Genomic DNA, 13,647 nt, shown 5'->3' on the forward strand with positions numbered 1-13,647 from the left:
GTGCCCATATCTTCAAGGCTTTTCCCCACTTTCTCCTCTATAAGTTTCAGTGTCTCTGGTTTTATGTGAAGTTCCTTGATCCACTTAGACTTGACCTTAGTACAAGGAGATAGGAATGGATCGATTCGCATTCTTCTACATGTTAACAACCAGTTGTGCCAGCACCATTTGTTGAAAATGCTGTCTTTCTTCCACTGGATGTTTTTAGCTCCCTTGTCGAAGATCAAGTGACCGTAGGTGTGTGGGTTCATTTCTGGGTCTTCAATTCTATTCCATTGGTCTATTTGTCTGTCACTATACCAGTACCATGCAGTTTTTATCACAATTGCTCTGTAGTAGAGCTTTAGGTCCGGCATGGTGATTCCACCAGAGGTTCTTTTATCCTTGAGAAGAGTTTTTGCTATCCTAGGTTTTTTGTTATTCCAGATGAATTTGCAGATTGCACTTTCTAATTCGTTGAAGAATTGAGTTGGAATTTTGATGGGGATTGCATTGAATCTGTAGATTGCTTTTGGCAAGATAGCCATTTTTACAATGTTGATCCTGCCAATCCATGAGCATGGGAGATCTTTCCATCTTCTGAGATCTTCTATAATTTCTTTCTTCAGAGACTTGAAGTTTTTATTATACAGATCTTTCACTTCCTTAGTTAGAGTCACGCCAAGATATTTTATATTATTTGTGACTATTGAGAAGGGTGTTGTTTCCCTAATTTCTTTCTCAGCCTGTTTATTCTTTGTGTAGAGAAAGGCCATTGATTTGTTTGAGTTAATTTTATATCCAGCTACTTCACCGAAGCTGTTTATCAGGCTTAGGAGTTCTCTGGTGGAATTTTTAGGGTCACTTATATATACTATCATATCATCTGCAAAAAGTGATATTTTGACTTCATCTTTTCCAATTTGTATCCCTTTGATCTCCTTTTGTTGTCGAATTGCTCTGGCTAGGACTTCAAGTACAATGTTGAATAGGTATGGAGAAAGTGGACAGCCTTGTCTAGTCCCTGATTTTAGAGGGATTGCTTCAAGCTTCTCACCATTTACTTTGATGTTGGCTACTGGTTTGCTGTAGATTGCTTTTATCATGTTTAGGTATGGGCCTTGAATTCCTGATCTTTCCAAGACTTTTATCATGAATGGGTGTTGGATCTTGTCAAATGCTTTTTCAGCATCTAACGAGATGATCATGTGGTTTTTGTCTTTGAGTTTGTTTATATACTGGATTACGTTGATGGATTTCCGTATATTGAACCATCCCTGCATCCCTGGGATGAAACCTACTTGGTCAGGATGGATGATTGTTTTGATGTGTTCTTGGATTCGGTTAGCAAGAATTTTATTGAGGATTTTTGCATCAATATTCATAAGGGATATTGGTCTGAAGTTTTCTATCTTTGTTGGGTCTTTTTGTGGTTTAGGTATCAGAGTAATTGTGGCTTCATAGAATGAGTTGGGTAGAGTACCTTCTGTTTCTATTTTGTGGAATAGTTTGTGAAGAACTGGGATTAGATCTTCTTTGAAGGTCTGATAGAACTCTGCACTAAACCCATCTGGTCCTGGGCTTTTTTTGGTTGGGAGACTATTAATGACTGCTTCTATTTCTTTGGGGGATATAGGGCTGTTTAGATCATTAACCTGATCTTGATTCAACTTTGGTACCTGGTATCTGTCTAGAAACTTCTCCATTTCATCCAGGTTCTCCAGTTTTGTTGAGTATAGCCTTTGGTAGAAGGATCTGATGGTGTTTTGGATGTCTTCAGGATCTGTTGTTATGTCTCCTTTTTCATTTCTGATTTTGTTAATTAGGATGCTTTCCCTGTGCCCTCTAGTGAGTCTGGCTAAGGGTTTATCTATCTTGTTGATTTTCTCAAAGAACCAGCTCCTTGATTGGTTGATTCTTTGAATAGTTTTTCTTGTTTCCACTTGGTTGATTTCACCCCTGAGTTTGATTATTTCCTGCCGTCTACTCCTCTTGGGTGAATTTGCTTCCTTTTGTTCTAGTGCTTTTAGGTGTGTTGTCAAGCTGCTAATGTGTGCTCTTTCTAGTTTCCTTTTGGAGGCACTCAGAGCTATGAGTTTTCCTCTTAGAAATGCTTTCATTGCGTCCCATAAGTTTGGGTATGTTGTGGCTTCATTTTCATTGAACTCTAAAAAGTCCTTAATTTCTTTCTTTATTCCTTCCTTGACCAAGGTATCATTGAGAAGAGTGTTGTTCAGTTTCCACGTGAAGGTTGGCTTTCTATTATTTATTTTGTTATTGAAGATCAGCCTTAGTCCATGGTGATCTGATAGGATGCATGGGACAATTTCAATGTTTTTGTATCTGTTGAGTCCTGTTTTGTGCCCAATTACGTGGTCAATTTTGGAGAAGGTACCATGAGGTGCTGAGAAGAAGGTGTATCCTTTTGTTTTAGGGTAAAATGTTCTGTAGATATCTGCCAGATCCATTTGATCCATAACTTCTGTTAGTTTCACTGTGTCCCTGTTTAGTTTCTGTTTCCATGATCTGTCCATTGGCGAAAGTGGTGTGTTGAAGTCTCCCACTATTATTGTATGAGGTGCAATGTGTGCTTTGAGATTTACTAAAGTTTCTTTAATGAATGAGGCTGCCTTTGTATTTGGAGCATAGATATTCAGGATTGATAGTTCCTCTTGGAGGATTTTACCTTTGATGAGTATGAAGTGCCCCTCCCTGTCTTTTTTGATGACTTTGGGTTGGAAGTCAATCTTATCTGATATTAGAATGGCTACTCCAGCTTGTTTCTTCAGACCATTTGCTTGGAAAATTGTTTTCCAGCCTTTCATTCTGAGGTAGTGTCTATCTTTTTCTCTGAGATGAGTTTCTTGTAAGCAGCAAAATATTGGGTCTTGTTTGTGTAGCCAGTTTGTTAGTCTATGTCTTTTTATCGGGGAGTTGAGTCCATTGATATTAAGAGATATTAAGGAAAAGTAATTGTTGTTTCCTGTTATTTTTGTTGTTAAAGTTGGCATTCTGTTCTTGTGGCTGTCTTCTTTTAGGTTTGTTGAGGGATTACCTTCTTGTTGTTTCTAGGGCGTGGTTCCTGTCCTTGTATTGGTTTTTTTCTGTTATTATCCTTTGAAGGGCTGGATTCGTGGAGAGATAATGTGTGAATTTGGCTTTGTCGTGGAATACTTTGGTTTCTCCATCTATGTTAATTGAGAGTTTGGCTGGGTATAGTAGCTTGGGCTGGAATTTGTGTTCTTTTAGTGTCTGTATAACATCTGTCCAGGATCTTCTAGCTTTCATAGTCTCTGGTGAAAAATCTGGTGTAATTCTGATAGGCTTGCCTTTATATGTTACTTGGCCTTTTTCTCTTACTGCTTTTAGTATTCTATCTTTATTTAGTGCATTTGTTGTTCTGATTATTATGTGTCGGGAGGTATTTCTTTTCTGGTCCAGCCTATTTGGAGTTCTGTAGGCTTCTTGTATGTTCATGGGCATCTCTTTCTTTAGATTTGGGAAGTTTTCTTCTATAATTTTGTTGAAGATGTTTGCTGGTCCTTTGAGTTGAAAATCTTCATTCTCATCCACTCCTATTATCCGTAGGTTTGGTCTTCTCATTGTGTCCTGTATTTCCTGGATGTTTTGAGTTAGGATCTTTTTGCATTTTCCATTTTCCTTGATTGTTGTGCCCATGTTCTCTATGGAATCTTCTGCACCTGAGATTCTCTCTTCCATCTCTTGTATTCTGTTGCTGATGCTTGCATCTATGGTTCCAGATTTCTTTCCTAGGGTTTCTATCTCCAGTGTTGCCTCATTTTGGGTTTTCTTTATTGTGTCTACTTCCCTTTTTAGGTCTTGTATGGTTTTGTTCATTTCCATCATCTGATTGGATGTGTTTTCCTATTTCTCTTTAAGGACTTCTACCAGTTTGGTTGTGTTTTCCTGTTTTTCTTTAAGGACTTGTAACTCTTTAGCCATGTTCTCTTGTAGTTCTTTACAGTCCTTCTTGATGTCCTCTACCATCATCATGAGATATGCTTTTAAATCCAGGTCTAGTTTTTCAGGTGTGTTGGGGTGCCCTGGACTGGGCGAAGTGGGAGTGCTGGGTCCTGATGATGGTGAGTGGTCTTGGTTTCTGTTAGTAAGATTCTTACCTTTACCTCTCGCCATCTGGTAATCTCTGGAGTTGTTATAGTTGTCTCTGTTCAGAGGTTGTTCTTCTGGGGATTCTGAGTATCTTCTGTCAGCAGACCTGTACAGACTAAGTTCGGCGGAGTCCCGGAGCCAAGATGGCGCTCCCTTCAGGGCAGGTCACTGTTCTCCGACTGGGAGGGTGTCAGATGTCTGCGGCCCCATAAGGGTGCTGCCTCAGCGGTTCTGTGGCTCCCGCCTGTCCCAGAAGCTGTCTGCCTCTGTGGTCCTCACTCTGACCTGTACAGACTAAGTTCGGCGGAGTCCCGGAGCCAAGATGGCGCTCCCTGCAGGGCAGGTCACTGTCCTCCGACTGGGAGGGTGCCGGATGTCTGGGATGTCTGCGGCCCCTAAAGGGTGCTGCCTCAGCAGCTCTGTGGCTCCCGCCTGTCCCAGAAGCCGTCTGCCCCCGTGGTCCCCACTCTGACCTGTAGAGACTAAGCTCGGCGGAGTCCCGGAGCCAAGATGGCGTTCCCTGCATGGCAGGTCACTGTCCTCCGACTGGGAGGGTGCCGGATGTCTGCGGCCCCAAAAGGGTGCTGCCTCAGCGGCTCTGTGGCTCCCGCCTGTCCCAGAAGCTGTCTGCCTCTGTGGTCCTCACTCTAACCTGTAGACTAAGTTCGGCGGAGTCCCGGAGCCAAGATGGCACTCTCTGCAGGGCAGGTCTCTGTCCTCCGGCTGGGAGGGTGCCGGAAGTCTGCAGCCCCAAAAGGGTGCTGCCTCAGCGGCTCTGTGGCTCCTGCCTGTCCCAGAAGCCGTCTGCCCCCGTGGTCCCCACTCTGACCTGTAGAGACTAAGCTCGGCGGAGTCCCGGAGCCAAGATGGCGCTCCCTGCAGGGCAGGTCACTGTCCTCCGACTGGGAGGGTGCCGGAAGTCTGCAGCCCCAAAAGGGTGCTGCCTCAGCGGCTCTGTGGCTCCCGCCTGTCCCAGAAGCCGTCTGCCCCCGTGGTCCCCACTCTGACCTGTAGAGACTAAGCTCGGCGGAGTCCCGGAGCCAAGATGGCGCTCCCTGCAGGGCAGGTCACTGTCCTCCGACTGGGAGGGTGCCGGAAGTCTGCGGCCCCAAAAGGGTGCTGCCTCAGCGGCTCTGTGGCTCCCGCCTGTCCCAGAAGCTGTCTGCCTCTGTGGTCCCCACTCTGACCTGTAGACTAAGTTCGGCGGAGTCCCGGAGCCAAGATGGCGCTCCCTGCAGGGCAGGTCACTGTCCTCCGACTGGGAGGGTGCCGGAAGTCTGCGGCCCCAAAAGGGTGCTGCCTCAGCGGCTCTGTGGCTCCCGCCTGTCCCAGAAGCTGTCTGCCTCTGTGGTCCCCACTCTGACCTGTAGACTAAGTTCGGCGGAGTCCCGGAGCCAAGATGGCGCTCTCTGCAGGGCAGGTCTCTGTCCTCCGGCTGGGAGGGTGCCGGAAGTCTGCGGCCCCAAAAGGGTGCTGCCTCAGCGGCTCTGTGGCTCCTGCCTGTCCCAGAAGCCGTCTGCCCCCGTGGTCCCCACTCTGACCTGTAGAGACTAAGCTCGGCGGAGTCCCGGAGCCAAGATGGCGTTCCCTGCAGGGCAGGTCACTGTCCTCCGACTGGGAGGGTGCCGGATGTCTGCAGCCCCAAAAGGGTGCTGCCTCAGCGGCTCTGTGGCTCCCGCCTGTCCCAGAAGCTGTCTGCCTCTGTGGTCCTCACTCTAACCTGTAGACTAAGTTCGGCGGAGTCCCGGAGCCAAGATGGCACTCTCTGCAGGGCAGGTCTCTCTGTTAGTAAGATTCTTATGTCTGCCTTTCACCATCTGGTAAACTCTGAGGTCAGTTGTTATAGTTGTCTCTTGTTAGAGCTTGTTCCTCTTGTTAGTCTGTTATTCTCTACCAGCAGACCTGGGAGACTAGCTCTCTCCTGAATTTCATTGGTCAGAGCACTCTCTGCAGGCAGGCTTTCCTCTTTCAGGGAAGGTGCACATGTATCTGACATTCAGACCTGCCACCTGGCAGAAGATGAAGGCCCAAAACAGGACCTGTCCCAGAAGCTGTTAGCTTCTGTAGTCCTCACGCTCACCTGTGCAGAGTAATCTTGGTGGAGTCTGGGAACCAAGATGTCTCCTGCAGTTGCTCTGGCTATTCCCTCCCCGGATGGGTGGACCCTTTCTTCTCTGGCAGGGAAGGTGCCTGGATGTCTGGAGCCCAAAAAGGGGGCTGCCTCAGAAGCTGTGTGGCCCCCACCTATCCTAGCAGCTGTTAGCTTCTGTAGTCCACACTCTCACCTGTGCAGACTAGTCTCAGTGGAGCCAGGGAACCGGATGATTTCTTCATACCTAACAGAGATTCTATAAGAATTCCTAAATTTATATTTAATTATTTTTAATAATATTTAATAATTAAATATATATTTATTACGCTCCCTTGATAGAGAAAGGAAACACATCTATACTTTGGTACCTGGTATCTGTCTAGGAAATCATTCATTTCCTCCAGACTTTCCAGTTTTGTTGACTATAGGCTTTTTAGAAGGATCTGATGACTTTTTGGATTTCCTTCTTTTTTTTTGTTTATTTGTTTGTTTTGGGTTTTTGTTGTTTTTGTTTTGTTTTGTTTTGGTCTTTAAATATCTGATTTTTAAAAATTGGATGCTGTCTCTGTTAGTCTGGATAAGTACTTATCTATCTTGTTGATGTTATCCTGATTTTATTTTTTTGATCATTTGTATAGTTTCCTTTATTTCTACTTGGTTGATTTCAGCCATGACTTTGATTATTTCCTACCATGTAGTCCTCTTGTTTATATTTGCTTCTTTTTGTTCTAGATCTATCAGATGTGCTGTCAATCTGCTAGTGTTTGCTTTCAACAATTTTTTGGAGGCACTAATACCTATGAGTTTTGCTATTAGCATACTTAATGATGAGCAAATGGAAATAAAACATAACAAAAATTATCATCTTGACCCAGTCAGAATGACTAAGATGTAGTGCAGAATTGACAACGTTTTTCAATTGACATTGTGACACTATTGCTGATGCCAAGAAGTGCTTGCTGACAGGAGCTTGGTATGGCTGTCCCCTGAGCTCAGACAGAGCAGGGCAAGCACAGATATGGAAGTGCACAAGCACCCATTGGTTTGAGCACAGGGACCCCAATGGTGGAGCTAGGGTTAGAACTCTAGGAGCTGTAGGGGATTGCAACCCAATAGAAAGAACAATATTAACTAACCAGACTACCCAGAGCACCCAGACACTAAAGACACCAGCCAAAGTGTATATATCCATGGCGAGCTTCTCAGCTCCAGGTACATATATAACAGAGGATGGCTGTATCTCACATTAATGTTAGGGGAGGCTCTTGGTCTGGGAAGTTGAATGCCACAGCATAGGGGGATGCTATAGTGATGAGGTGGGACTAGGTGGAGGAAAATATGGGGAAGAGCAGGAATGGAATGAAAGGAAGTTGTGGTGGTGTAACCTGGAAGGGGGAATATCATTTGAAATGTAAACAAATAAAAAGTATTAATTAAAATATATATCAAAATAATACAATATACATAAGAAGTGATGCTCACAAAGTAGTATGGGGGTTGAACAAGGATATGTTATGACTGTGAGGGGAACAAGGTATGTACTTAAGATTTACAGTTGTATTTGTTTTTAACAACAAACTCTAATTTCAAATTTGAAAAATAAAACACATCAAAAATAGCATTCCTTGGAAAAAAATTAAAAGTTAGTGAGGATTGTCAGACAAAACTTCTCTGTAGATGTATGTCAAATAAAAAATGTGATCTAAAATATCAGCTACAAAATGAGTGTGAACTCTATTCTATGAAACAGTTTTCACTTTGGGAGTATAGCCGGGTCATGGTGGCACACGCCTTTAATCGCAGCACTTGGGAGGCAGAGGCAGGCGAATTTCTGAGTTCGAGGCCAGACTGGTCTACAGAGTGAGTTCCAGGACAGCCAGGGCTACACAGAGAAATCCTGTCTCAAAAAAACAACAAAAAACAAACAAACAAAAAAAAGGGAGTATAGTCACCCTGAATAATGCATTCTGAAATTCTAATTTACAATGGCATCCAATTTCCTTGTCTGTTTTAGCACATATATAAATTTATTCTCTAAACAACATTGGCAAAACATTTTGGGAAAGGAATTGAACACAAAACTTGAGGAGAACAAAGTTCTGATATCTGTTAGGAATGAACTGCTCTGGCACTGGCCATTCTGTTCATATATGAGTTATGGGATGTGTCAACAAACTGGACTGACTGTTCTCTGCAAAATTTTATCATCATGTTCATAATGATTACGTTGTTTCAGGATTTATTTGAAGCATAAAAGTTTCTGAGTAACCTGGACATTTATTAGAGACTAGAAAAGCTAAAAGTAAAGGATAACTGGGTTTGATTCAGTAAGAAATGGGGTGAAGAAATAACTGTATTTACTGGATTATAGTCCAATACTTCCCATAAGGATATCTCTAATAGAGTATGTTGGGTCCAGTAATATTATTGGGAAAAACTGGATGGTTAAAAGAATTTGAGCTCAATAATAGGGTCAGAGGATTGTAAAAATTACCTAACTTGAAATATTGAAACATACTAATTTGACCACATGGAATCCACTAGTAAATAATCTAGAGTACAATTTCTATGAAAAGTAATTAGGGATTATGACAGAGCACTGGGGAAAACTTCAAAAGGAAATAATATTGCATATTGCACAGGGAAAAGTGTTGGGAAAGACCAATAGAAAAAGATATTCAGATGAGGTCAATAAACTGGAGGAAGAGATTGTTTAAAATATGTGAGCAAAAATTTCACCATTACCCTAACCTGTTTAGCACCTTTCTCTTTTCATGTAAATGCTGTGAACGAGTTTTTATCTTTGTAGGTTCTCAACTATACCTTTGTGCATTTTTTTTTCTTGGTGATGAACTAACCGGGAAGATTTTGGAAAAATAAAGTATTTGAAGAAAATTTTGTATTTGATTATATATTACTGTATGACAAGCAAAACCTGTAAAAGAATGATTTTAACTCAAAGAAACAGAAAACTAGAGAGCTGCCACTGAGCACTGTTTTAGAATAACTGAGTAACTTGTTACCTTGTATCTGACACTTGCCTATCAACATAAATGAACACTAATACATTCATCAAATAAAATATTGACATTGGTCCTTGGTGACAACCAGACCTTACAAGAACTCTCTCTCTCTCTCTCTCTCTCTCTCTCTCTCTCTCTCTCTCTCTCTCTCTCTCTCTCTCTCTCTCTCTCTCTCTCTGTGTTCAAATAAATGATGGTATTGAAGCAAAGAAAAACATTTTTAAATAGCAAAATGGGCTTAATAATCTTAAATGGCAAATGGTGCTGGCACAACTGGTGGTCATCATGTAGAAGAGTGCAAATTGATATATTCTTATCTCCTTGTACAAAGCTCAAGTTTAAATGGATCAAAGACCTCCACATAAAACTTTGAGACACTGACATTTATAGAGGAGAAAGTGGCGAAAAGCCTCAAAGAGGATGCACAGGAGAAAAAAAATTTCTAAACTGAACAGCAATGGCCCGTGTTGTAAGATCAAGAAGCTACAAATGGAATCTCATAAAATTGCAAAGCTTCCATAAGGCAAAAGATACTGTCAATAAGACAAAAAGGTCACCAACAGATTGGGAAAAGATTTTTACCAACCCTAAATCTGATAGGGAAATAATTTCCAATATATACAAAGAGCTCAAGAAGCTGGAATCTAGAAATTCAAAAAACCCCATTAAAAACGGGGTAAAGAGCTAACAAACAATTCTTACCTGAGGAATACCGAATGGCTGAGAAGCACCTGAAAAAATGTTCAACATCCTTAAACATCAGGGAAACGCAAATCAAAACAACCTTGAGATTCTACCTCACACCAATCATAATGGCTAAGATCAAAAATTCAGGTGACAGCAGATGCTTGCCAGGAAATGGAGAAAGAGGAATAATCCTACATTCCTGGAGGGATTGCAAGCTGGTACAACCACTCTGGAAATCAGTCTGGGGGTTCTTCAGAAAATTGGACATAGTACTACTGGAAGATCCAGTAATACCTCTTCTGGGCATACACCTAGAAGATGTTCCAACTGGTAATAAGAACACAAGCTCCACTATGTTCATAGCTACATTATTCATAATAGCCAGAAGTTGGAAAGAATCCAGATATCCCTCCACTGAGAAGTGGATACAGAAAATGTGGTACATTTACACAATGGAGTACTATTCAGCTATTCAAAACAATTAATTTATGAAATTCTTTGACAAATGGATGTATCTGGAGGCTATCATCCTTAGTGAGGTAATCCAATCACAAAAGAAGTCATTAGATGTGTATATTAGCCCAGAAACTTAGAATACAAGATACAATTTGCAAAACACAAGATACAATTTGCAAAACACAAGAAAATCAAGAAGAGGGAAAACCAATGGGTGGATACTTCCTCCATAGAAGAGGGAACAAAATACCCATGGGAAGAATTAAAGAGACAAAGTTTGGAGCTAAGACGTAAGGATGGACTATCCAGAGACTACCCCAGCCAGGGATCCATCCCATAATCATCCACCAAGTGCAAACACTATTGCATATATCAGCAAGATTTTGATGAAGGGACCCTGTTATAGCTGTCTCATATGAGGCTATGCCAGTGTCTGGCAAATACAGAAGTGTATGCTCACAGTCATAGGATAGAACACAGGGCCCCAAATGGAGAAGCTAGAGAAAGCACAAAGAGCTGAAGGGGTTTGCAACCCTATAGGTGGAACAATAATATGAACTATCCAGTATTCCTAGAGCTGGTGTATCTAACTGCATATGTAGCAGAAGATGGTTTAGTCGGCCATCATTGGGAAGAGAGGCCCCTTGGTCCTGCAAAGGTCTTGCACTTTATATGCCTCAGTACAGGAGAAAGCCAGGGTCAAGAAGTGGGAGTGGGTGGGTAGAAGAACATGGCAGGTGGAGGGTATAGGGAACTTTCGAGATAGCATTTGAAATGTAAATAAAGAAAATATCTAATAAAAAAATCATGAAAAATATATAAAGTCCCTCTCTTGGGAAATTTCCACAACCATTCAATTAACTCTCCCATATTACATTTGGAATCCTAGTCTTTGTACTTGGGTTGTTGAATTTACTTTATACAGGAGCTCAGTGGATATCAACAGTGACAGATAAATGCATTTTCTGTGGCATCAAGTTGAAATAATCAGGGAAGCCTCCAATGTTTGGAAGATTGGAATTAGCATCATCTTCTGTGCTTCATTTTTGTTAAGACATTCAGGGATTGCTACAGCAGGATAGCTTGGATCTGGTGGTGCCATATTGCGTTGTTCACATGAGTACAGGTGTACATGAAGATGAGAGGAGAGTACTGGATCTCTTGGAACAGAGATTGCAGCTATTTATAAATAGATGTAAGGTCAAGGAAAGAGCAGTAAGCAATCTTAAATACTGAATCATCACTCTCCATCTCCTAACTTGTAATTTTAAACAATACCAGAAACATACTTAACATGAAAATATACAAGGGCTTGGTTTAGCATTATATTATTCCTTATCAACCAATGAAACTGACCTTATATGGAAATATGCTACTTAAGAGCAAATGTGTATTTTTCCACTCTTCCAGTTTATTGTTAACTATATATATTCTTGTTGACATGTAAGAAATAATTCATTATTACTTAAATTGGAAAAAAGTAAAAAATTACTAGATATTTTCTTCATTTACATTTCAAATGTTATTTTTCAAATGTTACATTTCAAAAGTTCCCTATACCATCCCCTGCCCTGCTCCCCAACTCACATGCTCCCACTTCTTGGCCCTGGCATTTTCCCTGTACTGGGGCATATAAAGTTTGCAAGATCAAGAGGCCTCTCTTCCCAATGATGGTCGAGTAGGCCATCTTCTCCTACGTACGTAGCTAGAAACATGAGCTCTGGGGTTACTGGTTAGTTCATATTGTTGTCCCACATAGAGGCTTGCAGACCACTTCAGCTCCTTGGGTACTTTCTCTAGCTCTTCCATTGGGGCCTAGTGTTCCACCCAATAGCTGACTGTGAACATCCACTTCTGTATTTGCCAGGCATGGGCATAGCCTCACAAGATAGGACTATGACAGGGTCCTGTCAGCAAAATATTGTTGGCATATGCAATAGTGTCTGAGTTTGGTGGCTGATTATGGGAAGGATCCATCCTTTTGTCTTCGCTCAAAACGTTGTCTCTGTAACTCCTTCCATAGGTATTTTGTTCTCTATTCTAAGGAGAAAGAAAGTATCCAAGCATTGGTCTTCCTTATTCTTGATATTCTCATGTTTTGCAAATAGAATCTTGGATATTCTGGGTTTCTGGGCTAATATCCACTTATCAGTGAGTGCATATCAAGGGACTTCTTTTGTGATTGGGTTACCTCACTCAGGATGATAATCCTCCAGATACAAACATTTGTTTAAGAATTTCATAAATTCATTGTTTTTAATAGCTGAGTAGTACTCCATTGTGTAAATGGAGTACCACATTTTCTGTATCCATTCATCTTTTGAGGGACATCTGGGTTGATTCCAGCATCTGTCTATTATGAATAAGGTTGCTATGAATAAAGTGGAGCATGTGTTCTTATTACCAGTTGGAACATCTTCTGGGTATATGCTCAGGAGAGGTATTGCTGGTAGGACTATGTCCATTTTTCTGAGGAAATGCCAGACTGATATCCAGAGTGTTTGTACCAGCTTGCAACCCCAACAGCAATGGAGGGGTGTTCCCTTTCTCCACATCCTTGCCAGCATCTGTTGTCACCTGAATTTTTGATCTTAGCTATTCTGACTGGTGTGAGGTGGAATCTCAGTGTTGTTTTGATTTGCATTTCCTTGATGATTAATTTGAACAGTTTTTTTAAGTGCTAGTCAGCCATTCAGTATTCCTCAGTTGAGAAATCTTTCTTTAGCTCTGTTCCCCATTTTTTAATGTGGTTATTTGAATTTCTGGAGCCTAGCTTCTTGAGTTCTCTGTATATATTGGGTATTAGTCCCCTATCAAATTTAGGATTGGTAAAGAGCCTTTCCCAATCTGTTGGTGACCTTTTTGTCTTATTGACATTACCTTTTGCATTACAGAAGCTTTGCAATTTTTTGAAGTCCCATTTGTCGATTCCTGATCTTACATCACAAGCCATTGGTGTTCTGTTTAGCAACTTTCCCCTGTGGCCATATCTTTGAGTCCCCCGTGCCCCTAGTTAATCCTCTATAAATTTCAGTGTCTATCATTGTATGTGAAGTTCTTTGATCCACTTAGATTTGAGCTTTTACAAGGAGATAAGAATGGATCAATTCACATTTTTGTACATGATAACCACCTACTGTGCCAGCACGATTTGTTAAAAATGCTGTCTTTTTTCCACTGGATGTTTTTAGCTCCCTTGTCAAGTGACCATAGGTGTGTGGGTTTATTTCTGGGTCTTGAGTTCTATTCCATTGGTCTACCTGTCTGTCCCTGTTCCAG

The 13,647-nt window shown here is 41.6% G+C and overlaps 1 protein-coding gene across 1 annotated transcript in view; it reads left to right on the forward strand.

Annotated features, from left to right (window-relative positions):
• The window catches only part of LOC146999811 (uncharacterized), a 57,913-nt gene extending 48,854 nt beyond the window's left edge, over positions 1–9,059 (forward strand). The window contains 1 exon segment of the mRNA XM_085834421.1: positions 9,012–9,059. Coding sequence (XP_085690547.1) covers positions 9,012–9,059 — 48 coding nt within the window.
• The last annotated feature ends 4,588 nt before the right edge of the window (positions 9,060–13,647 follow it).

Source organism: Mus caroli, unplaced genomic scaffold (assembly GCF_978045245.1).
Source record: "Mus caroli unplaced genomic scaffold, Mus_caroli_1 scaffold_34, whole genome shotgun sequence".
NCBI classification, from domain to species: domain Eukaryota; kingdom Metazoa; phylum Chordata; class Mammalia; order Rodentia; family Muridae; genus Mus; species Mus caroli.